Source organism: Taeniopygia guttata, chromosome 20 (assembly GCF_048771995.1).
Source record: "Taeniopygia guttata chromosome 20, bTaeGut7.mat, whole genome shotgun sequence".
Lineage (NCBI taxonomy): Eukaryota > Metazoa > Chordata > Aves > Passeriformes > Estrildidae > Taeniopygia > Taeniopygia guttata.
This window is the reverse complement of record NC_133045.1, coordinates 10,228,527-10,251,001: the sequence shown is the minus strand read 5'-3', so window position 1 is coordinate 10,251,001 and position 22,475 is coordinate 10,228,527. Positions and strand designations below refer to the sequence as shown.

The following is a 22,475-nucleotide window of genomic DNA, read 5'->3' as shown; positions in this document are numbered from 1 at the left end:
GGGAGTGCCGATCTTTATCCCCGTTCCCATACGAGGCCAGGAATGCCGTTCCTTATCCCGGTTCCCGTAGGAGGCTGGGAATGCCGATCTTTATCCCGGTTCCCGTCCCAGGCCGGGAATGCCGATCTTTATCCCAGTTCCCGTCCCAGGCTGGGAATGCTGTTCTGGATGCCGGGAATGCCGTTCCCGATCCCGGTTCCCGTCCCAGGCCGGGAATGCCGTTCCCGATCCCGGTTCCCGTCCCGGGCCGGGAATGCTGTTCTGGATGCCGGGAATGCCGTTCCCGATCCCGGGAATGCTGTTCCCGATCCTGGTTCACGGCCCGGGCCGGGAATGCCGTTCCCGATCCCGGGAATGCCGTTCCCGATCCCGTTTCCGTCCCAGGCCGGGAATGCCGTTCCCGATCCCGTTTCCCGATCCCGGTCCCGTCCCAGTGCCGCCCGCTCGGCTCCCCGGCGCGGTGCGGGCGGGCGCAGGAAGGGGGCGGGGCGCGGCCGCGCTTCCGTCCCGCGGCCCCCCCAGGCGTGCCCGGGCTTTGTGCGCGCGGGCGGGCGGGCCGGCCCGCCGCCACATCCCTGTCCCTTTCGCTTTCCCTTTCCCTTTCCCTTCACCTTCCCATGGCGGCCTGGTTCGCGCCCAGGGCGGAGGAGGACGAGGCGGAGGACGAGGCGAACCTCTGGAAGTACGACTCCACCTGGGAGGGGGAGGAGGAGGACGGCGAGGAGGAGGAGGATGGCGGCGGAGGCGAGGCGGAGGCAGCGGCGGCGGAGGAGGCGGAGGATGCGGGGGAGCAGCTGGGGCAGGGCCGGGCGTGGGGCTGGCGGCACGGCCAGGTGCGTGTGGGGGACACGGGACAGAGCGGAGCCCGCGGGGCGGGACGGCGTGAGGGGAGCCCTGCCAACCCTTCATCCCTTCCAGCACTCCAGCCCTTCAGCCCTTCCAGTCCTTCATCCCTTCCAGCCTTCCAGCCCTTCATCCCTTCCAGCACTTCATCCCTTCCAGCCCTTCAGCCCCTTCCAGCCCTTCAGCCCCTTCTAGCCCTTCATCCCTTCCAGCCCTTCATCCCTTCCAGCCCTTCATCCATTTCAGCCCTTCCAGCCCTTCATCCCTTCCAGCATTCCAGCCCTTCCAGCCCTTCATCCCTTCCAGCCCTTCATCCCTTCCAGCCCTTCATCCCTTCCAGCCCTTCATCCCTTCCAGCCCTTCAACCCTTCCAGCCCTTCATCCCTTCCAGCACTCCAGCCCTTCATCCCTTCCAGCCCTTCATCCCTTCATCCCTTCCAGCCCTTCATCCCTTCATCCCTTCCAGCCCTTCATCCCTTCCAGCCTTCCAGCCCTGCCAGCCCTTCATTCCTTCCAGCATTCCAGCCCTTCATCCCTTCCAGCACTCCAGCCCTTCATCCCTTCCAGTCCTTCATCCCTTCAGCCCTTCCCCTCCCCGACCCTTGTTCCCGTGCCCGGGCACAGCCGCTGCTCGGTGCCGGGGGAGGCTCCGCGGCCCTCGGGGGATCCTCAGCACGGAATTTCTCCTTATCTTGTCGAAGCGAATCCCCCTGGAGGAGCGGGGAGTACAGGGATGCTGTCACTTCCTGACTCCTCAAGATTGCCGTGAGCTGGGCAATGTAATTTTAATTTTTTCTTCCCCACCGTTCCTGTGATGTGGGGACTTTATCCCATAAATACAGGTTGTGTGTGGCACCTGCCTGTTCGCCACTACTGATGGCTCTGGATTTGACCTTATGGCATTGATGTTCTTTTAAGTTTTTGGTTGGTATCTTCAGCTTCCTGTGAGTGGCCTTCCCTAGGCTCTTTCATGCCATCAATAAAAATTCATTACATAACATCTGCTCAATTTAAAAAATGAGCTGTAACTCTTTATTTCTCTTAGACATGTTTTATTTCTTAGGGAGCTTGTGTAGAGCAACTTTAACAACCAAAAATTGGTGTGCTTTAAAAACTAGAGTTGCATGGTGCAGTTTTGAGCAAGTGCTGCAAAGCCCAAGCACTTGTGTCTGGTGCCTTAAAATAATATTTATTTGAAATAAAAGGAATTTTTTAGTCTTATCAGAGGTTTCTGTGATAGCATCGGTGGTTCTCAGTTTGACAACGGGTGTCAGTAATTTCTTCTCCAGTACTGCTTTGGTAAATACAACTTTTTCCTTTCCAGAACTTCCTATGCCAGGCAAAGCACACTACAGTCCTTTAACTCCTCCCCTCTCTGGGAAAGGGAAACCACTACTTCACTTCGAGTTTCATTTCTGCAGCTCATCCTTATTTTTAGAATATAAATAGGCAGATAAAGCTTTCTAATGAATATACTTTTAAAAGAGCTTAATATTAAACTTCCTTTTTTTTTTTTTTTTGCTTAATAAGCATTAAAATAGAAATAACATTTATAATAATAATAACAAAATACTGTTTTGAAGGAACAGTAAATTACCTGTGCACATAGATCTGAGAAAGGCCAAAGGCATTTTGGGTAGAATAGCTGTAATTCTGAAGGGAAGAGACAGAGATTTCCTTTGAAGTTTTTTTGCACTGCTTCAGTGCACCCTATCAACTTTTCTTTTGTACATGGCTGGACTTCACAAGCTTTAATAACTCCTGAACATTCCCATTATTCTGCTTGAATATGTTTGTTCTTCAGGTTCTTTTTTTTTCCCTTAGAGCAACTCTGGATGGTGACAACTGTAAAAGCAAGGACCATTTTTTCACTCCAGTGAGTGGAGTTTCCCAGCTTTGCCTTACAAAGGAGAATGTTGTTGTCTCTGAGACAGCCCTGGAATATTATTCTTAATTTTTAAATAGGAGCTCTTCCTTCAGTGATGAATGTGTAGTCACCTTTCTCTGGCAGTGCCCAAAAAACTGTAAGGGCACTGAGAATGAATGCACAAAGATGCAGTAAATCTTCTGTTAGCCATTTATGCCTTTGCAGCCTGTCAAAGGCATGGATCAGTTCCTCAAATTTGTTTTTACTTCTGCTTATTTTACACTAATTCTCATTCTTCTCCCCTCAGCTTGAATGGTTTTCTTTATGCCTGAAGCAGATAATGTCTTTCTTTGGTACTGAGGTTAGAGTTTTTTATTGTTATTTTCACTATGCACTTTCAAAACAAACTTAAAATTCTGCTTCTTTTTGCATTTCACTTGTGTCTGTGTGAGCGTTCATGGTCTGAGGCTCCTGCAGGTGTGTCTTTCCAGCTCTTTTGCTTTTCAGTGCCCTCAGCTTCTACGAGTGAGCTTTGAAAACTTTGGGGGTTGTGTTCATTTTAAGAAGTTCCCTCTGAGACTGCTGTAATGCCTGGAATTCACAATCAGCTGTTTTAACAAACCCCACGGTCATGCCTTCTCCTAAATCTGCATCAACAAAAGGTTTCAACCACTCTTCTGGACTCTTATCTTTCATGTTCCTGTGCCTTGTTCACAATCCACATCCCCTTTGGTTACAGCAGCTTTCCAGCTGGTTTCTCAGCCTGATCCTCTTTCTGTCACCCTCTCCTGGTTATGTTCCCTGCTTCTCTTGCCTTTCCCACAGCAATGCATGTTCTGCCTGGTGTGATGCAGGTTTGGAGCGTGAAACCCACTCAGTTTTGCTGTGAGACAAAAAAGTGTTGGATTTCTACAGGGAGGTTTCAGCCTTGATGTTCAGTTTGTGCTTCTTACCTAGAAAGGCCTTAAGTTGGAAGTTTGTAGAGACCCAGGAACAACACCTGCTTGGAGGAGCAAAGCTGAGTTTTGCTCTCTTTGCTTCCCCATCTTGTTCTCTGGATTGCTGTTCTCCAGGCTGCCTTTTCCCTGGATCTGGCTTCCTTCTGGCCATGCCTTTTACAGCCTCTTACACCATGGCACTGCATCTCTCTCTGTACCTGCAATGGCTCCTCAGCAAACCAGTTCTCTTTCTAAGTGGGATCCAGTCTGCTGTTCTCATGTCCCACCTGGCATGTGTTCAAGGATCTTACTTTAGAACCTTAAATGTAAAGAATTTCTGGGATTATTTGGTAATTGGTAACAAAATTGTCATTAATACCACATAACTGTCATCAGGGCAACTGAATGGGTGACTTCAACTTCAAGGTGTTACAGATGTAAACCAATTCCTGCCTTAATAATTAATGTACTAGTGATCAGTGTTTGTTAGAAAATGGTTTTCTTTTTCTCTGGGCATGTGATGTTAAGAAATACCAAATGAGGTTATGAAGTAATTTCAGGGAGTTTTTGCTGCTTCTTCTAAATTTCATTTAATGCTTGTTTTGCAAGACTCTGCACATGTTACCCCCATTTCCCAACTTCCCTATTCTCTCTGTGAGCTGGCATTGAACGCTCTGGCTGTGCTGTGCTTTGGGTGCCCTCTGTTCATGAGGAATCTTGTTCCTTTTGGTGGTTCTCAATTCACAGAACACTGTAAAGTCCTGTCATGGTTTGGGGTAAGATGGTTCAGCACTCAGCAAGATTAAACCTGTCTGTGTTGCTTGTGAAGTGTAACAAAATCCCTTATTGCTGAGGTAATCAAATGTATAAATAAATACGTGTATATTTCAGTTAAAATGCACTTTAAGGCATACTTGAAACTTCTATTTCTATGATGTAGTTCAGAGGGGGAACAAAAAGCTATTCTTTGTGAGTTCTGTCTAAATGTGACACTTGGAATGAAGCTAGCACATCTGTGATGAGAATCTGGTGTCTATTCATGTGACACCACAGGTTTTTCTCTCTAGCAATTTGAATTATGCATAAAATACAGTGAATTCAGCTGTAACTAGGTAAATCTGTCACTTGGCAACTAATAGGGATCCTGTGAGTCACTGCTGTTGGTATTCTCATTTTGTATATATTTTTTATTTTCTTAGTGAAGTTTGGTTTCACAGTGTTCCAACTAAATGCTTTTTATTTGCAGGATCAAAGCTCAAATTCCTCACTGCTGTCTTGGAGGGGTTTTCAGGTAGGCTTGACATAAAATTTGTTTACATGGAAAGATGGGTAATAATGAATATTATGATTGGAAGAGAAGTCCAATAAAAGATCTAATTTGACCATGCGGCTCTGGTGCTATCCACTGTTTAAATCAGCAAGGGTGGTCTTGAGCATAAAGCAAAGATGAAGAAAACTTTTATTTCAGCAAGGTCTGCAGGGAATGAGAATCTTGAATTCAAGGGATATTTCTGCATCCTAAATTCTACAATTTTAAAGCCTAGCCTCTGTCTTCACTAGGGTTTATAGCAGCTCAGACACGTCTTGTTTGAAAACCTTTGAGTTAAGGAAAAACAATGTCATTTTTGTATTTGGGATCTCCAGCTTGTTCTGATTTTTCCATTGGCAAACCCAAGTGGGATAAAAGATACACATAAAACACAAAAACCTTGATTAATAAGATGAGAAGGAAAAAGAAGTATTTTGGCTACAGGAGATTGTGTTACCTTCTCTTGGTTTAAATTTGTCATCAGGAATGCAGAGATATAAGTACAGCACCAGTCTGGTTGGTTTTGGGGGTGCTGGGAGTGCAGAGGACATGCAGGGGAACCTGTGTGAGGTGCTGAATTCAGTCATGATGTTGTTTTATTTTGCAGAAGGTGATTTTATTCTGAATCTCTGCTCTGTCTCTTCTCTCCAGTGCAGTGGGAGGCGCAACTGGACTGCGGCGAGAGACCTGCAGAGATACAGAAACCATTACCCAGTACGTGCTCCTGGGGCTGCTCCTCACCACTTCTGCCTGCAGGAACACTTCCTAGATTTGGGAGCACCTTTTTGCCTTTGCTTTACAGGCTCAGCACCTTCCAGGGATTCATTTGTGAGGGGGAAGGGATGATGTGCATGTGGGTGCATCAGAAACAAGCTGCTACTTTCCAAAGCACTTTCTGAGGATTTAGCTTGAAATGTGTAGGGAATGTGAGGGAAAACAAGGAGAGGTATTGCCTTTTAAAGGGTTGCTGCTTGCTCATTTCTTCTTCTCATCTCCAGGATTTAAAAGAACCAGAGAATGAGGAGGATGAAGAGATGTGGAACTTAAGCTTTTACAAAAATGAGATTGCTTTTGTACCCCACGGTGAGTGCTTTGTGTGGTGGCTGCTTGATGCCATCTGCTGCAGCTGGTTGATGAAAGAGTAGTTTCATTCATGTGAGACAGTAAGAAACCAAACCAAGCAACCAACCAAAACCACCACCCAAACCAATAAAAACCCATCAAGAACTTTTCATTTTTAAATATTCCTGCTGTATTTTCCTTAATATTTTGGTGATAGGAAACAAAGACTTTTTTCTGGCTGGTTGTCTTGGAGAAGCTAATGCCTGTGTAGAATAGTGAGCTGTGTGGAGTCACTTACTGGCTAACTTTAATTTTAATTTGGTGTCACTTCTTGCCTGACCTTTTCCTTTTCCTTGCAGGTGTGAATATTGAAACTCTGCTTTCATCTTGGGGGGACAAGTATGAAACACTGGAAGAAAACCATTCCTACATACAGTGGTAAATTGTTTGCATGAACACAGTGCCTCTCTAGTTGTGCCTCTTTTAAGTGTCAGCTAGATCTGTGTTCCTGATTTCAGCTTCACACAAGAATTACTTTAGTTAATTGAGTTGCACTCCTCAGAGGGCAAAGCACTAGAACTCCTGAAAACTCAGATTTCCAGTGCAGCTGTGGCAATAGATCTGAGTCATTTGTGGTCTTGGGGCACAAAGTTAAGGCAAGGAGAGAGATCCACAAAAGCAAAGTTTTTGTTATTGGTGTAGACAAGAATTGTATGGGAGGGGTTTACTGGAAAACTACTTCTGTGTCCATAAGGATGGGAGTTCTCCAAGAGCTACCTGTGATACCACAAATTTTGGAATCTTTTTTGGTTTTAACAAGTTGGGTACCCTGGGTTGGATGTTATCTTTGCTCATCTGGCCTGAAAATTCCTTTATTTTCAGGCTGTTCCCTTTACGTGAACATGGGATGAACTGGCGTGCCAGGCCACTCACCTGTCAAGAAATCCAGGTATTTATTTTAAGATTTTGTCTCTTTCTTTCTTTGATCTGAAGCATGTTAGGATTTCATCTAAATACCTTATATTTGAAATCTAGTGGGTTTTTTTCCATTGTTTCCTTGGGTTTTTAGTGTGCACAGAGCTCCGAGTGAAGCATTTGCCTGTCTCGTGTCAGCAAATGAAATGCTTCGTGATACAGTCAGCCCTTGTTTAGAATTCAGGTGTCACTTAATTTGTGCAGGTAATTAGGGAGTTGCATTTTTTCTCTAATTGCTGTGTCTTGTTTTCAGGCCTTTAGGAAGTCCAAGGAAGTCATGGACAGGTTTATCCGTGCTTACAAACTCATGCTGGGATTTTATGGCATCAATCTGGTCAACGAAGAAACTGGAGAACTTGTGAGAGCAGAGAATTGGCATGAACGATTTGAAAACTTGAACAGGTGATTGTGTTGATGCTGTTGAACATTTACTGCAGCCAAGCACTTCTTCAAAGGGGAAAAAAGTCTAAGCCTAGGAAATCCCCAGCCATTGAGGAATGGAGCCTTTTGTTGATAAATGTTCTCTAGTTAAAGTATTTTTAACTTTTATTCTGTTAAGCTACAAAATAGAAGCCTTCCCATATGGTTCCCTGATTGTTTATGAAGCACCCTTAATGTGTGTAAAATGCTTTGAGTCCTTGTGTGAAAAGTGCTCTGCAAATGGGATGGTTTTATATTATTGCAGGTTTTGTGGAGTAAGTAACAGCCCTTCCTGGTGATATTAATCTCTTGAAAGGAGTGAGCATATTCACATAAGAAAAAACAACTTTAAGTCCATCAAATATTAAAATAAAAAATGAAAAAACAGCTGTGTCTAGCTTGAGTCTTGAGGTTTTGGCAGCATCCTTTCATGCCTGTATTCTCAATACTGCAGGCTTACCCTGCAGAGTCTCCATTGGGGCAGGACTTGTGTATCTGCCCCAACATGGTGGTTCTTAACTACTGGTGGCTGATTCAGAAAGCCAAAACCTTTCCAAGCAGCTGAGATGATGAATCCTGTCAGCCTAGAGAGGGTTAGGAAGGAGCTGCTGAAGGCAAACAGCAGCAGTGGGTGCCTTAGAAGTAAGCTCACCTGTGCTTCCATTTGCATTGTCGAATAGTCTTTAATGGGTCACAGTCAGTAAATGATGAAACATTTTGCAGATGTCCCAGAGGTTCAAAGTGACTTGTAAGACTTTCCCTTGACAGCTTTGCTTACCTGTTTCCTTCAGGTTCAGCCACAACAATTTGAGGATTACTCGCATCCTGAAGTGCCTGGGGGAGATGGGATATGAAGACTATCAAGTGCACTTGGTGAAGTTTTTCCTCACAGAAACTCTTGTCGAGGAGACATTACCAAATGTCAAGAGAAGTGCCTTGGATTACTTCCTGTTCACTGTCAGAAGCAAAGAAAAGAGGAGGGAACTCATCCACTATGCTTGGCAACACTTCAAACCTCAGAGCAGCTTCGTGTGGGGGCCTCGTGACAAACTCCGAAAGTACAGACCCCGCTCTGCCAAGCCACAGCTGCACCAAAGGCCTGAGGAGAAACAGGACACTCCGTGTCAAGAATATGCTGATCCTGTGGAGAAGGATCAGAACCAGTCTCCAGAGGTGGAACAGAAAGCTGGAAAAGCTGCAGAGTTGCAGCCTGAAATGAGTGATGAACATGCAAAGGAGAAGATAAGCAAATGTGTTTTGAAGGTAGGAGATGATGAAGAGGAGAAAGAAGCTTCATTCTCCCAGCTGGAGGAAAAGGATTTAAAAAGTGAAGCTGAAGAAGGGCAGGGCACTGCAGAGAATGACTGCACGAAGGAGAGCAAGAAGAGAAAACTGAATGCAAGTTTGGCAGATGCTAAAGGGGATGGATCATTGAAAAACTCTGCTGATATTGAAAACATTTCCCATAATCTGGGAGAGTGTGCAATTGATGCAGAGATCCCCTCCTCAGACCCAGTGTCCCAGGCAGAAGAGAGTCAGGGAGCACTGAAGGAAGGTGATTCAAGCACCAAAGAGCCGGCTGTGCCCGAGGCCACGGATGCAGCTGTGAAACGCAGGAAAGTTGATAAAAGGACATTGAGAGGCAAACAAGTCAACTTGGCCATAAACCTGAGCATGGGACCCTCAGCTTCTGGTGCCAAGGCAAATCCATCTGCTGCTAACGGTGAGGCTGGACAAGAAAGTGGCAGTGAGAAAAATGCAGCTGTGGAAGTGCCAAGTGAGAAGGGAGGTGGTGGTGGTGATGCAGATGGTGGGGCTGTGAGACCCCCAGCTGCTTCCAAGCCCCCCAGGACTGGCTGCACTGCTCCAATCAAGGATGGCTGGAAGTCAAGTGGAGATCAAGACTTAGCAGGGGGTGATCAGCACCACTGCAACAGCAAAATCCTAGGGGGTAAAAGTGAACTAGATGGGGTAGGACAGCAGGAAAAGGCAGGTGAAAAAGGGCAAGCAGAAGACACAGACAAGAAGCAAGCTCCAGAGAGTCATGAGCAGAGCGTAACACCCACTTGTCCTGAAGAAAACAGAACTGAGGTCTCACCAGAAAAAGGTGAAGGCTCTGAGAATGGAACAGAGCCTGGAGGAGAGCAGGGAGCAGCAGAGTGAGAGCTGCACAGTGAGCACCCGAGCCAGCCGAGATGGCACTGCCCTGTCTGCTGGGAGCCAGCTTTGGTGGCTTGGAGAGCTAAATAAACTTCCTTTGGGAGATCCAGCTGGCCCCTGTCTCACTTTCACTCTTCCATGATTTTTTAATCATCTCTAGTAAACTCACTGAGATCCAGCTCTTGGTTAGCCTAAAGAGGAAAACTTTATTTACTCATTTCCACAGACAGGCTGTGTCCTGTTCCTGGGTTTTATCTGATGTTCAGGGCTATCTTGGAGCAACGGGGATTTTTGCACTTTGCTTTGATTCTGGTTATGTCCCTACTGAAAGAGAAGAGGAAAATTGATCTGTCTCCTTGTTTGAATTACCTAAGTATTTATTAAAGACATGATTTTTAATGTAAGACAGCATGACCTAATTTGCCAGGCCTTTCTACTACTGTGTAACTTCTGTTTGTTATTATGAAAGGCTGTACCTTCCCAGGAGTTTTTTTCCTGGCAAAAGCGCTGTTTCTTTAAAAGACATGAATATATGGATTTCACATGATGTCAGTGTAGTTGCCTCTCCTCCTATAACAAAAGTAGGTTTGGCTCTAAACTGGGATAAAAACTGTAGCCAAAATATGTCTCTGACTAGTATGAACCTTTGTGTAGAGAATCCGTTTTCTGAGGTGCAAAGTGCTGAGTAATTATTTCTCTTATCCCCACAGAGATTGGTTTGTAGTTCTTGTTAAAGTTAAGACTACAAATTGCCTACTGGCTTCTAAGAGAAAAAGCTCCAGGTTTTGTATAAAACTGTTTAGAGCTGCTCTTCCCCATGTTTTCCAACCACTTTATAGTCTTCCACAGATTTTTTTGTCCATGACTGTTTCAGAGGCCCTCATTCCTCAGTTGCCAAAGCAGTACAAATATTTCCTAGTGCATTTTTTCAGCATTTGCTGGTAATTTGCAGTGGCCTGGGGGGGCCCTTTCCTTCAGGCCCATGGCATGAGGTTTGATGTATCAGATCCAACCTGTTTCCTACTTAGGGCAGGTTCCTGTGGCTTTAATGTCAGGCAGCCAGGGCATGTTCCAGTGCAGCATGTCTGGAAACCACTGGGCTTTGTGGGGCAGTTAATTGAAATGTTAATTGGAGAGGCTACTACGCTTGTCTGGTTGATTTATTTCCAGCCCTCAAGAATTTACTTTCAGACCTTGCCAGCTCTTTGCCTGCCTCAGTGTTCCTGACCTCCCTGTCAGCTCTTCTGCTGCACTTACACAATGTTCCACTGGGTCTGAAGGAGCATTTAAACAGTTTACCACCTTCACTCCTAAAAATTTACAACAGAGGTTCTGTTTCATGAAGCAGAGGAAATTGTTTTCAACAGCCTGAAGTTCTGGATTTGCTGTTTGCTCAGGTTGTTTGGGTTGGTTTTGAGGTTCTTTGGTGCTGTTTGGTTTGTGTAGGAGATGGCCAAACAGCAGATGCAGCAGTTTGTGCAATGTCAGTGTTTTTCCTCTCTGCTACAGCTTTATATTTCGAGGAATTTGAGGAGTGATTTGCCTTCTCAGACTGTAGTTTCTGATCCAGCATGCCACATATGTGTGTGGGAATAAAAGTCTGCTAGCCTAACATCTGATGTTCATGGTCACACACGTACTGAAAAAAGGCTTTAATGTTTTTAAAATACTTCCTTCTTAAGAACAGATGGAGATAAACAGCCAATAAGAATACACTTAACTACAGATAGAAATACTTGAAGATACTGAGTGAGAATTCTTTCCTAACAGATTCCTAAGAACTGTTAATTGTGGCTTTTGTACAGATTTATAGCAATTTTCTTATTTAATGAAGTTTTCAGTGTGAATATGTGCTCAGTTGGGGCATAGATCCTATATCTTGTTATGGTTTTGTGTTTAATGGGATTTCACTCTGATCCCCAGCCTGGAGTGAGTGCTCAAACCAACCCCTTCCCTCTCCTACCAGGTTTACTTTTGGCTGTAGGTGTGTGTGGTGAGTTCACAAAGTGTTTGCCAGCACTCAGAGCTGTATCACAGAGTCTGTTACGTTAATTCTCCTATTAAAGCATGACTTTAATGCATATCAGTTTCCATTTATATTTTTTCATCTTTGAGGGTAGGATATGACCATGTATTTACCCACTCCCCTGGAGCTGTTGCTTGGTTCCTCCCGAAAGTGGGTCCTGTACTGGGCTCACCATGGCACAAAGCTGCTGTTTCTTCCCTGTGGAGGTGATGCCCAGTGAATGTTTTGGAGGAAAAGACCCCCACTATGCTGTTTGTTTAATAATGTGCTTGGAAATCATAGAATTGCAAAATGGTTTGGGTTGGAAGGGACCTCAAAGTTTATCTTGGTCCAACCTCCCTGCCAAGGGCAGGGACACCTTCCACTGGACCAGGTTGCTCAAAGCCCCATCCAGCCTGGCTTTGCACACTTCAGGGATGGGATGTCTGCTTCATTCAGGATGTTTTGTAGTGCTTTTGCAGCTCTTCTCCCACTGCTGTTGTGGTGCTCTGCAGAGCAAACCAGGACTCTGCTGGAGCATCCCCCGGGGCTCCTGCCCAGCTGGGCTGTGGGAGCTTCACTTCAGGGTTTTTCCCCCTCAGGACACAAGAACAGGGGTGTATTTATGGTAACATTTCCTCTAAGTCCCTGTGTCCCCTCAGCTGTGCTGCCTGTGGGTGTGGGACGAGAGGTTTACTGGAAATCCATTGGTCTGTGGGATTCCTGAAGGTGAACAGTCCCAGCCCTTCCCGTGCTGGCCATGGGCAGGTCCAGCTGCTGCAGCCCCCCAAGCCCTGCCTTGCTCCTGACAAGGTGTGGCTGAGGAATTTGGGTCTCCTTTGCCTTCCCTCCTGCCACCAGTTGGCCTCAGTGTGGAGGAGGTACAAGCTGTGCAAAGCTGCTCTCCCTCTGGGGTTTGGGGTGTGTAATAAAGGATTCCAGTGACTCTGAAGCCATCAGAAGACTTAGAGACACACATTCCCTTTCTGTCCCCAGCTGCCTGTTCCACAGAAAACTCTGGGAGCTTGGTGAATCTGAGTCCTTTATCCCTCTGCCAAAGCTCTAGGAATACTGGCTGCTGGGCAGCTGGACAGACAAACACTGTGTGCTCCTACAAGCCTCCTGTTGCAAAGGTGTCAAGCTAAAATCGGGTATTTCAGTTCCTAAGCTTTGATTTTCCACTTTTCCTCTTGTGTTCCTTACCAGATGAGCTGTGTCGTTTCAGCCCTGAGGAATCTGGCCACTGTTCCTCTCCACTTCCAAGTCCTGCTTTGGATGGAATTGTCTAATCAATAAAGGCAATAGTGAGGCTCATTGCAGGAGATGCTTTTGTCATGAATCTATTTCCACTTGGGCTCACCAGGCAGGGAACTGTCTTCCTCTTCCTTCCTCACAGTATTTCAAATATTTCTTTGTGCCTTTGAGAATTTTCCTCCTTTTTCCTTTCTCCTTGTATCTGTCTGTGATTGTCTGTTTTCTGACCAGCATTCATCACTTCTCAAGGAATCAGTGCTCTTCAGATCACCCTAAAAAAACCCCTGAAACCAGAAGTGAACAACTTCAGAGCTACCAAAGCACCTCGCTAAGCAGTAAGTGCATTTCTCTGTAGCCACCGTGCCCTGTTACAGTAATGTCCCTGCTGGAGTTAAGTGGCCTCAGGCACTGAAAAACTCACCTTGTGTTGCTTTTTACCTCTCCAGCACAGAGGTGGTGATGGGCTTTGGGAAATGTCCTGGGTGAGACCTAAGGAACAGCTTTGTATTTGCAGCTGGAGTAACCCAGTTTTGCCCTGTGTCCCACCTCCCAGTCCAGCCCTTCCCCAGGCTCCTGGAGCAGGAGGATGGGGCTGCCTAGCAGGGCATGAAAGAGCTGCTGGCTGCCTGCTGCTCCCCCTCCTTCCACCTCCTCTCCTCCAAGCTCGGCCCCTCTCGCCCTGCTCCAGCTGGAGCCACAGGTTTATCTGGAGGCGAGGAGTGTCTGCTGTGTAAGCTGAGAGCCGGGAGGAGGAGGAGGGATCTGCTGGACCCTGGAGGAGAAAGGGTTTGGCTGCCCCGGAGGAAAAGGAGAGAGGCAGAGCCTGGGCACCATGGCTGGAATCTCTGCTCTTGGGCTCCTCTCCCTGTGTCAGCTCTTGGCCGCAGCATCAGCTCAGGTGAGAAACATCGTTTGTGTCTCGTGCTCCAGGAAAAAGCTGTAAGGGTGAAAAAGAGTGATCTTTGTGTGTTGTACCTGTGGGGTGAAACGTGGCAATAGGCAGGTTATTATTCTAAAGTTTATTACAAATGTGCGCCTGGGTTTGTACCTGTGTGGGTAGGTGTAAAAACTGCTGCTTTCTGCTTCTGTAGAAGTGGTGTTTTCCCATTCAGGACTGCAATTATGAGAGGGAAAGCCTTGGAAAGGGAAGATCTGTTGATGCAAGAGAAACAGTTTGCTTTTACAATGGAGTGACAGATTTCCAGCGAATCCGATCTGATCTGGGTCTTTATCTGAATCAGAATTTCTTACTCATTCCCTCAATCAGTTTTCTGGTTTTACAGCATGTTTAACCCTTGCTCACTTGAGGCATGAATCTGTATTAAACTTCCCTGTCTGGTGTTAATATTATTATTGTCTGGGGAAGTGACTCCTCAGTGAGTTTTTCATTGTTAGTGAGGAATTTTCACAGCCTGACTTGGGAATTCAGAACTCTGCTGTGAGCAGAGTTGCTTCTACAATGAAACCTTTGTTCCCAGAAGCTAAGTAAGTTGCTCTCTGGAGCCCTCTCCACACAGAAGTCATTTATTGGACCTTTCTCTCCTTCCCCCCACCTCAGACCTTTCCAAAATCCCAGATTTTCAAGTGACACCCTGCTCAGAGAGGAGACTTTCCCTTTCCCTTTCTCCTCCTGTCTCCATTGGTGTCTGCCTGGCTTTGCCATCACTCCATCAGACTGGGGCTATAAATTAATTATTTCTACCAAGTACTTGGCACCTTTTCCATGGGCTTTGCATTTCCTCCTCTGCCCAACCCAAAACGTGCCTGTAGTCAGAACAATTTCCTATAGAACAAAACCGCTTTGCTGCCCAGTGTCCAGTTTGCATTCCCAGTATTGGCCACCTGTAAAAGGAGCTGGAGATGTGCTCAGCCAGAGGGGTTTTCCAAAGAGCCTTGCACTGCTCTGGAGCAACTCTGAGCCCACCCAGGCTGGCAGGGGGTGCAGATTTAGGGTGAAGCTGTTAAGGACTTGACCATTGATTTCTGATCTAGCACATATGTTCCTTCTGATGGAAAAACAAGCTCTTGTCTCTCACTTTTCCCCAGTCCCTTCCAAGAATTGGACCACAAGGCCCTCCTGGACCCCCTGGACCCCCTGGACCATCTGGCAAGGACGGCATTGATGTGAGTGGCACAGGGCTGGCTCGGGCCAGGGGTGGGCAGGGGCAGAGCCTGGGGCAGAGAAGCTGCTCTTGCTCTCCAGATCCACAGCCTCTGGACATCCCTGGGGGATGGAGCTGGAAAATCACTGTCCTCGTTCTGCAGGAGGCTGAACAGCCAGTGGAGGTGCTGAGCAGGTTCTTTGCATGATCAACCCCCTGTCTCCAGGGAGAGATCAGGGCTTTGTGACCCTGCTTGCAAAGTAGAATATTTCTCTTTTTGTGCAAGGTTGAGTGCAGGGGTATGATGTGTGTGGGGTCAGCGCACGTTCAGCAGTTCAAAGACAGACTTATGTGATGCTTCAGAGCATCTGAATTTCCAGAGAGGCTACAAGAGACTCAAACATGCAGCACTGGACACTGTTTTTGTCTTATTAGTTTTATTTCAATATTGTCATCATGGTTACCCCTCACTTTTGGCACATGATGTATCAGGATCTGGCTCTTGTGTTGCCAGACTCGAGTTTGTAGTGGCCCAAAAGACAGATAAAATGAAGAGCCTTTGTTTCAGCAGGCAGCTCCTTACACCTCCTGCAGAGGGAGAAGACTACATAACCCAGGACTTAATGGAGGAGAAAATCATGTTCTGTTACTTTTAATTGATGTTTCCATAGAAATTAAAAATATTGCTTCTGTGCATCTGTTGGATAAGGACTGAATTGTATCCTGTAGTTGGCAGTGGATATAATGAGCATCAGATGGACCTTCAGCAAGAGCACATCAAATGCAAAATCTTGGTTCCTGCTTCAATTTCCAGTTTGAGCAGCCCTTGTCTCTCTGAGCTGCCTGTGGAGTAGTGCAGTGGTTTTTAAAACTCGTCTGAAGTACATTTATTGGAATTGGGCCCTTAAGCAACCTTGAAAAAATCTATTCATTCCATGCAGGTCATTTTCTTTTGAATAAGGAGGTTAAAAAAAATGTACGAGTTCCCTGGTACACGGTGAACAAGGAGTGTTTGTGCCTGCAGTGGGGAGCTTTCCCTGCAGCTCCCTGAGCCAGGCTGGGCTGAAGAGAGAACCTCATTGATTTCCAGCTGCTCCCTCTGAGTGTCCTTTTGGCTAAAGGAGCCTGTACTCCTGGGAATCTCCCTCTGGTTTTGTGGTTCAGAGAGAGATGTTCAGAGCTGGCACCTCGGCAGCTTCCAGCTGCTTCTCGTGGTGTCACAAAAGGCTTCAGGGGACACCCCAGGAGAGGGCAGAGGACACTGGTCCCATCTGCAGCAGGGCATTGCTGCGCCAGCATGCTTTGGGAAAGGATGGCTGTGATCAATGTGGAAGCAAAAAGAAGAGTTTGGGAAGGATGAAGCCCTTCAGACTTTGAGTTTCACCTTCTGCAGAGAGGAAATGGGAAGAAACCCTGTAGTTGTTCATTTCCTGCTTTCTACAGGATATTTAATTCTGGAACAGCACCAGCATGGCTTCTAATTGCTCTTGGAAACAGAGCCCAGGGAGGTGTCAGTCATGTGGACCTACACCCCTTTATCCACTACTAAAATCTTTGGAAGGCTCCCCGTGGGACAGGATCAAATAACAACATCTAATTAATGTAAAGAACTTAGTCCTAATACATCAAATGGCTGAGTGAAGTGTTTAAGGTGCAAAGTCCTGCAGTCCCAGCTTCAGTCTGGAGTTTTGGCTACACAGAAATAGTCTCCAATTTGAACAGACTTGAAGGGCATCCCTCATCCGGATAGAGGATGTCAGGTGGTCTGTCTGTCCAGGGCAGGCTCCAGGATGGTTCCTGCTCTTCAAGAGGAAATGGAGTCCTCTCAGGAATTGCACAGGAGGAGATGCTGGGCTGTGGCTGGTGTTGAGCAGAGGCACACAGCCTCCCTGCTTATGAGCTGCCCTTTTTGTGTCAGTACACTCCAAAAAAAACGATGGTATTAAAAATTCAGCACTGCTCTGCATTTTCCTAGTGCTGTGTGTGGAGGGTCATGTGAATCCTGAGTGGCAGTATCAATTATGCCACTGCAGATTGAAACCATTATTTTCTTTTTCTTTTTGTGCTGAGATTTTTTTTTTTTTTTATTGCAATTGAAAAATTTCTGCACTGTATTCCTGAACTCTGTAAGCCACTCCAGCCAGATCATCATGTCAGGTGACTTTGGATGAAAGTGGTGTGGAAGTGCTGCTGGATGTCTGAGCTGGGTGAGTGCTGCTGAGGTGTTCAGCAGTCTCTTACCACCAGCTGTGAGCACTGAGAGGTGCAGAGCGTGCAGCTGAATTATTCAGGATATCTCCTTGGATGAACTCCATCAGCACAATTTCTCAAAGGTCCAGCTTTCATCCCTGCCTTTCAGGGGCAGCTGCAACATTAAGTCCCTCTGAAATATTTTATAATTAAAGCCTTTAACAAGCTTCTCGTTTCATACCCAGTAACAAGCAAAATCTCTCTCCTAAGACCAGAAACAGCATGTTTTGATGGAAAGAATTAGTGACAAGTTCCTGTGAATTATTTCTGGAGATGTAATTCCCTAAATTGCTAATAAGCAATTGTCACTTTTCAAAAATCAAGGTTTTTTTTTTTTTTTTCCTCTGCTTTCTGTCTCCTGGCTTGACTTGCTGAGAAAGACTAAACTTCCACATAGCTCTGTCACATAGCACCAGGAGAGCATTTCCTTTTGCTGACAGCCCTTGCTCTAATTCCCAGGGACCTCTGGGGGTACATACCCTGATTAGGCTTTGCAACCAGCTCTCTGAAGTTCTGGTGCTCCTGCAGAGTCCTGCAGGGCTCCACCAGGGCAGGATCAAGGTTTAAGGTGGTCCCCAGCAGCCTTTGCTGGTGCTGTGACCTCCCTGTGCAGGTTCCCAAGGAAAAATGCAAGGAGCTGGTAAATCCCAGGAGCAAACCACCCCTACAGCCATTTCCAGCTGCCTTTTCATTTCCAAAGAACTGCTCCTTTCATTTCCTGGGCAGGGAACCTTCCCCAGCTGTGCTGTGATAACTATTTATGGAAAAGCTGTGGGCAAAGGCTACTGAAGGAGTTTTCAGCAAGTCAGAGCATAAAGATGCCTCTGTTCAGGGACCCTCTGGTCGGTCAGTGGTGCAGGACATAAATCCTGAGCAGCTCCAGCCTGGAGGGATTCACCCACAGCCTTCCCAGTAAAGACAGAAACATCTGCAAATCCCACAGCCCTGCACACACCTCCTGCCTCCTCGTTACCAGCCCTGTGCTGGGATGGTGTTATTTCCAGCCTTGCTCTGTTCATAACCACGCTTCTTCCACAGTGCTTTTCTCCTTCCCGGGTTGCCCCTTCCCTTCTGCTCACCCACAACACCTCTCACAATATTCAGTGCACTTACCCTAAAGCCAGGAGGGCAGGGTGAGCTCTGGACTGGGCCACAAAGTGTTTTTCTGTGGGATGAGTTGGAAAGCAAGCTCCAGTCAAGCTCCTGCTGTCACAAATGTTTGCTTCTTTTGAGGCCTAACAATAAAATACAAATTTTTGTCTGGGGTCTACACACAGACTTATGAATGGCATTACAACTGGCTGAGCTGGAGGAAGTGATTAAAGACTTCTAAAATGTTGTCTCACAAACACCTTTAACGCTGTTCTAAAAAGTTTCTTTTTATTACACTAGAGAAAAAAATAGAGTGCTTTTGAAATATTGTATGAAAATTGTGTTTAATCCAGATTGTGCAATTGGATTAGGTGGGAATCAGCTGGGGGCTGTGCTTGTTTGCTTTCCCTGTCCAAGTTTAGTCATATGAAGAAAATCATTGTAGACAATTTGTTCATTCTTCACTTTGTGGTAATCCCCAGCTGTTGGCAGTAGCACAGCTCCATACTGTGCCCTGGAAAGCTGGATTTTATCCCTGTATCCCTCTGTTTCACCAGGAAGATGTTTGGAAGCTGTGACACCCATCCAGCTTCCTCTCTGCCCCACTTGCTGCCAATCCCAAGTGCAAATAAATTCTAACTATGTCTGGAAGAAGTTGAAACTTCTGGGGGCTGTTCAGGAGCTGTGGCTCTCTCTGCCACAGTGGCTGGGGATGTGGATTTCCCCAAATCTGCTACTGCAGATGTTGGAGAAGGCTACCCAGGCTCATCCTGCTTAGGGGGTAGCAGCATCAGCTCATGAGGCTGAGCCAGGTAAATCTTGGAGTGGGCACGAGGAGAAGTGTGAGTGCACTTGGGAACACCCTTGCTGGAAAAAGTCAGCAAAGGTTCAGCACTAACCCTTTCTTCCCTTTCCTCTAGGGAGAGCCAGGCCCTCCTGGTTTGCCAGGCCCACCAGTAAGTATTTCCTGCTTGATACTGACTTGTCCATCCTTCCAAGAGGACACAGGACACGAGCTGGCACTCACAGCCTCGCTTTCCTCTTCATCTGCCACGGAATTCCCAGGAGTGGGGATGCTCAGCACTGCCCCAGGGGGCAAACACCTTCATTGCTATCAGTGAAATAGAATGAAAGTTAAATTAATGGATGAGTGAGATAAAGCTTGTGCATCACCTGTATGGTGACAGGTGTCATGGCACCAAGCCACGTTATGTGGCTGTTTTTGGCACTACCCTGATTCTGCTTCAGCCCCTCAGGCTGCCAAGGGGTGCTCAAAACTGCACCCTTTGCCTTGGCCACTCACTGCATCCCTTCCTATCCCCACTAAGAACAGCTTGTGAGCACATGGGAATGAGCCAAAGCACTGAAATTTGGGATTTGGATATGGATTCATAGCAAGATTCACCTCTTTTCATGGGATTCTCCCATGCTGCATGGTGTAGGATTAACACATCAACACATGAGCTTGCATCCTTGCCATGTTTCTCTTGTCATTTTGTTATAATGATTGACTGTTTACCTCATGTAGGGGCCAAAAGGTGCACCAGGGAAGCCTGGAGCTGCAGGTGAAGCTGGATTGCCCGGCCTGCCTGGAGTGGATGTGAGTATTGTGGCATCTTCTCTTAGGTTTTCTAAGCCTTTCAGCTAGGCAGGAGTGTTTTCCTGCTGTGTCTCATCAACCTTCTCTGTGCCTGCTGGAGCAGGAATGGGAGCCCTGGCCCTACATCTGTGTCTTGCACAACAGGAGAAATGGAAGGAGAAGCAGCTCTAGGCTGAGCTAAGGAATATGAGAACAATTTTGAGATGTGTTGCTGACAGGATGGCACTCTGTTGATCTTTTGGGTTTTTTGTTTTTTTTTTTTTACAGGGTTTAACAGGAACTGATGGCCCACCTGGCCCAAATGGGCCTCCAGGAGACCGTGTGAGTACCTCATTAAATCCTGAGACATTAAATGGTCATTGTCACTGATGGTAGGGATGATTTTCACGTTCTGCTGTAAATTGGTGATATTCAAGTGATGGTTTTGATGTAAACCTTTGCAGAATACTTGGACCCTCGAAATGCAGCCCCAGGTGGCTTTTCATTGGCAAGACATGAACTCCACCTTTCTTTCACATGGCTTTGGGTTGCCTCAGTGGTGGCTGTACTGGGGATATTTCAAATATCCAAAAAGTTTCTTGAAGCAGTCAACAGACTCCATGGTGAAGTTTATCAAAGTGAAGTGATTTTGGCCTTTACTTGCAGTCCGAGTTGGCAAATCTGTGTTGTTTATAATTAATGCTACTGTGTATTAATTGTTTGAACTTTTGCCTTTTATTATTTCTGGAACTGTCCATATGGTTGCATTATTAGTTGCCATAGTGCTCCCCAGCCAGCCTAGCAAGAAATAAGAGGTTTTTGTGCTTTCTGCATATTCTATCTCTGCTGAGGGGCACCACAGGGACAGGGAAACAACAGCCAGAGATGATACAGATGTCCTTCAGATCAGCCACAGTCATCACCCCCTCTTAGGCCTGCCTGTGACATTAAGGAATAATCATTAATGAGCCACTCAGCACAGATTGTGATGCAGCATGGCTATTCTCCTGTCTCCCAGAAGGCAAGATAAGGCTTGTGTCCACAGCTGGCTTGCTGGGCTCTTGGACTCAGGGCTGCAGTCATGGGCTGGAATTCTGTAACCTGTTCAGTATGTCCCAATAATCCACTTGTTGGCCCAAGGACTTACTCAAATCTAAATAAATCTGCGAGTTATTTAAGGGGATGAGCAGTACAACACTGTATTTGTGATATGCTCTTCTTCCTTTGCCATGTGACAGGCAAAGCTAAAGCTTGTGTGGCCACTGGCAAAGTTGAGTGGCAGGACCCAAACATCCTGGTCACAGCCCCAAGCCTCTGTCCATCACCACCACCCTAAACCCCACTCCTTTTCTGTCCTTTGTGCCCATCTTTATCCCCAGAAATCCAGGTCTGCAAAATCCTGGCTGCTCTCAGACATTCTGTGGCAAGAGCCAGCAGCATCTGGGAACTGATCCCTGATTTTTGAAGTAGGAAAGCTCAGGGCCACCCGTGGCAGGCTGTGAGCAGTTCTGTGCCCTGGTTTGGGCTGGGTGGCAGTGCTTGCCCATGCCCACGTTAGCACACACCTCCTGCCCTGCAGGGTAATTGAGCAGATAATTTTTGGGCACAGAAATTCCTCTCTGGCTGCCGGGCAGGAGCCCCAGGCAGAGCTGCCCTCGCTGCGTGCTCGGGTTTGCTGGGCTCTCCATTTCTTGTAACTCAGTCAGGGGCAGGCCTGAGACCCCTCATCATTTATGGGAGCTTTTCAAGGTCAGTGGTCCATCTGGGAAATTGTTTTAATTGGTCTGATAAAAACCTGGGGAAAGGGAAGACCTCAGGATGCTTTAGCACTCTAAATGAACAGCATTGTTAGCCCAGCTGTTTTTCTCTCTGTCCTGTAGAACATATCTCAGTCTTGCAGGACTCACTGAAATAAGGTGTTTACTATTGCTGTGGGTGTGAATTCATGCCTAACACTCTGATTTCTTCTAATAAGTTTAATTTTTTGAACTGGAGTGTCTGAGAGTAAAGCTGTTTAGCATAGGGAAGTGGGCTCATGGAAGCCAGTTTTCAGTAATAATTTATTGCCAAACATTTCCAAAAATATTTTTATCTTAAATATTTCCTGCATCCATTAGCTTTTCTCCTGCTTCTGCTTAAAGACTGATTCGATCAAGTCTGTTTGTTTTTTTCAATTTTAAAACCCCTTTATTTTTAGCTGGGGTTGAGCTGGCTCCTGACTTCCATGTTAGATACTGGTGTCCTTCATTGGAAACTTCTCAAAAGCCATTTTGAAGTTTGTTGCTTTCCAATGAAAGCAATAAGGAAAACATAATTATTCACTTCTATTTATGAATGTCATAATAATCAAGTGTTTTCTACGCTCCATAGCTGTCTATACAGAGAGTAAATTACTACAAAATGAAAAATTATGGTGATAGTGTTTTCTAATCAAAAGAGAAAGAACATTGTTATCAGGAGAATGAGTCGAGTGAGACAATGTTATTAAAATTGAGATGTAAATTAGAGTCTTTGCCTTAATTCAGTAGCATCAGCTCATTCAGGGACTTCATGATCTCTTACCTAACCAGGAATGTTCATTCTGCTGCATTCTGCACCTTACACCCTCCAGTGTATCAA

At 46.2% G+C, this 22,475-nt stretch overlaps 2 protein-coding genes across 3 annotated transcripts in view; both read left to right on the top strand.

Annotated features, from left to right (window-relative positions):
• The first annotated feature begins 492 nt into the window (after window positions 1-492).
• OGFR (opioid growth factor receptor) lies at window positions 493-11,655 on the top strand. 2 transcript variants are annotated; one of them, XM_072916884.1, is made up of 9 exons: window positions 493-833; window positions 3,018-3,071; window positions 4,895-4,939; window positions 5,609-5,671; window positions 5,956-6,040; window positions 6,379-6,457; window positions 6,902-6,968; window positions 7,248-7,396; window positions 8,206-11,655. In XM_072916884.1, exons 1-9 carry the CDS (start codon window positions 618-620, stop codon window positions 9,575-9,577), a joined length of 2,130 nt encoding a protein of 709 aa, XP_072772985.1. In that variant the 5' UTR covers window positions 493-617; the 3' UTR covers window positions 9,578-11,655. The 2 variants fall into 2 exon arrangements, with proteins under 2 accessions (XP_072772985.1, XP_030144274.4); XM_030288414.4 differs by lacking the exon at window positions 3,018-3,071 and having other exon boundaries at window positions 496-833.
• Window positions 11,656-11,797: 142 nt separating this feature from the next.
• COL9A3 (collagen type IX alpha 3 chain) overlaps window positions 11,798-22,475 on the top strand; it is a 36,138-nt gene continuing 25,460 nt past the window's right edge. Inside the window, exons 1-5 of the mRNA XM_030288417.4 lie at window positions 11,798-13,731; window positions 14,880-14,957; window positions 19,198-19,233; window positions 19,806-19,877; window positions 20,145-20,198. Coding sequence (XP_030144277.4) covers window positions 13,666-13,731; window positions 14,880-14,957; window positions 19,198-19,233; window positions 19,806-19,877; window positions 20,145-20,198 — 306 coding nt within the window. The 5' untranslated portion in view covers window positions 11,798-13,665. The remainder of the gene's footprint in view (window positions 13,732-14,879; window positions 14,958-19,197; window positions 19,234-19,805; window positions 19,878-20,144; window positions 20,199-22,475) is intronic.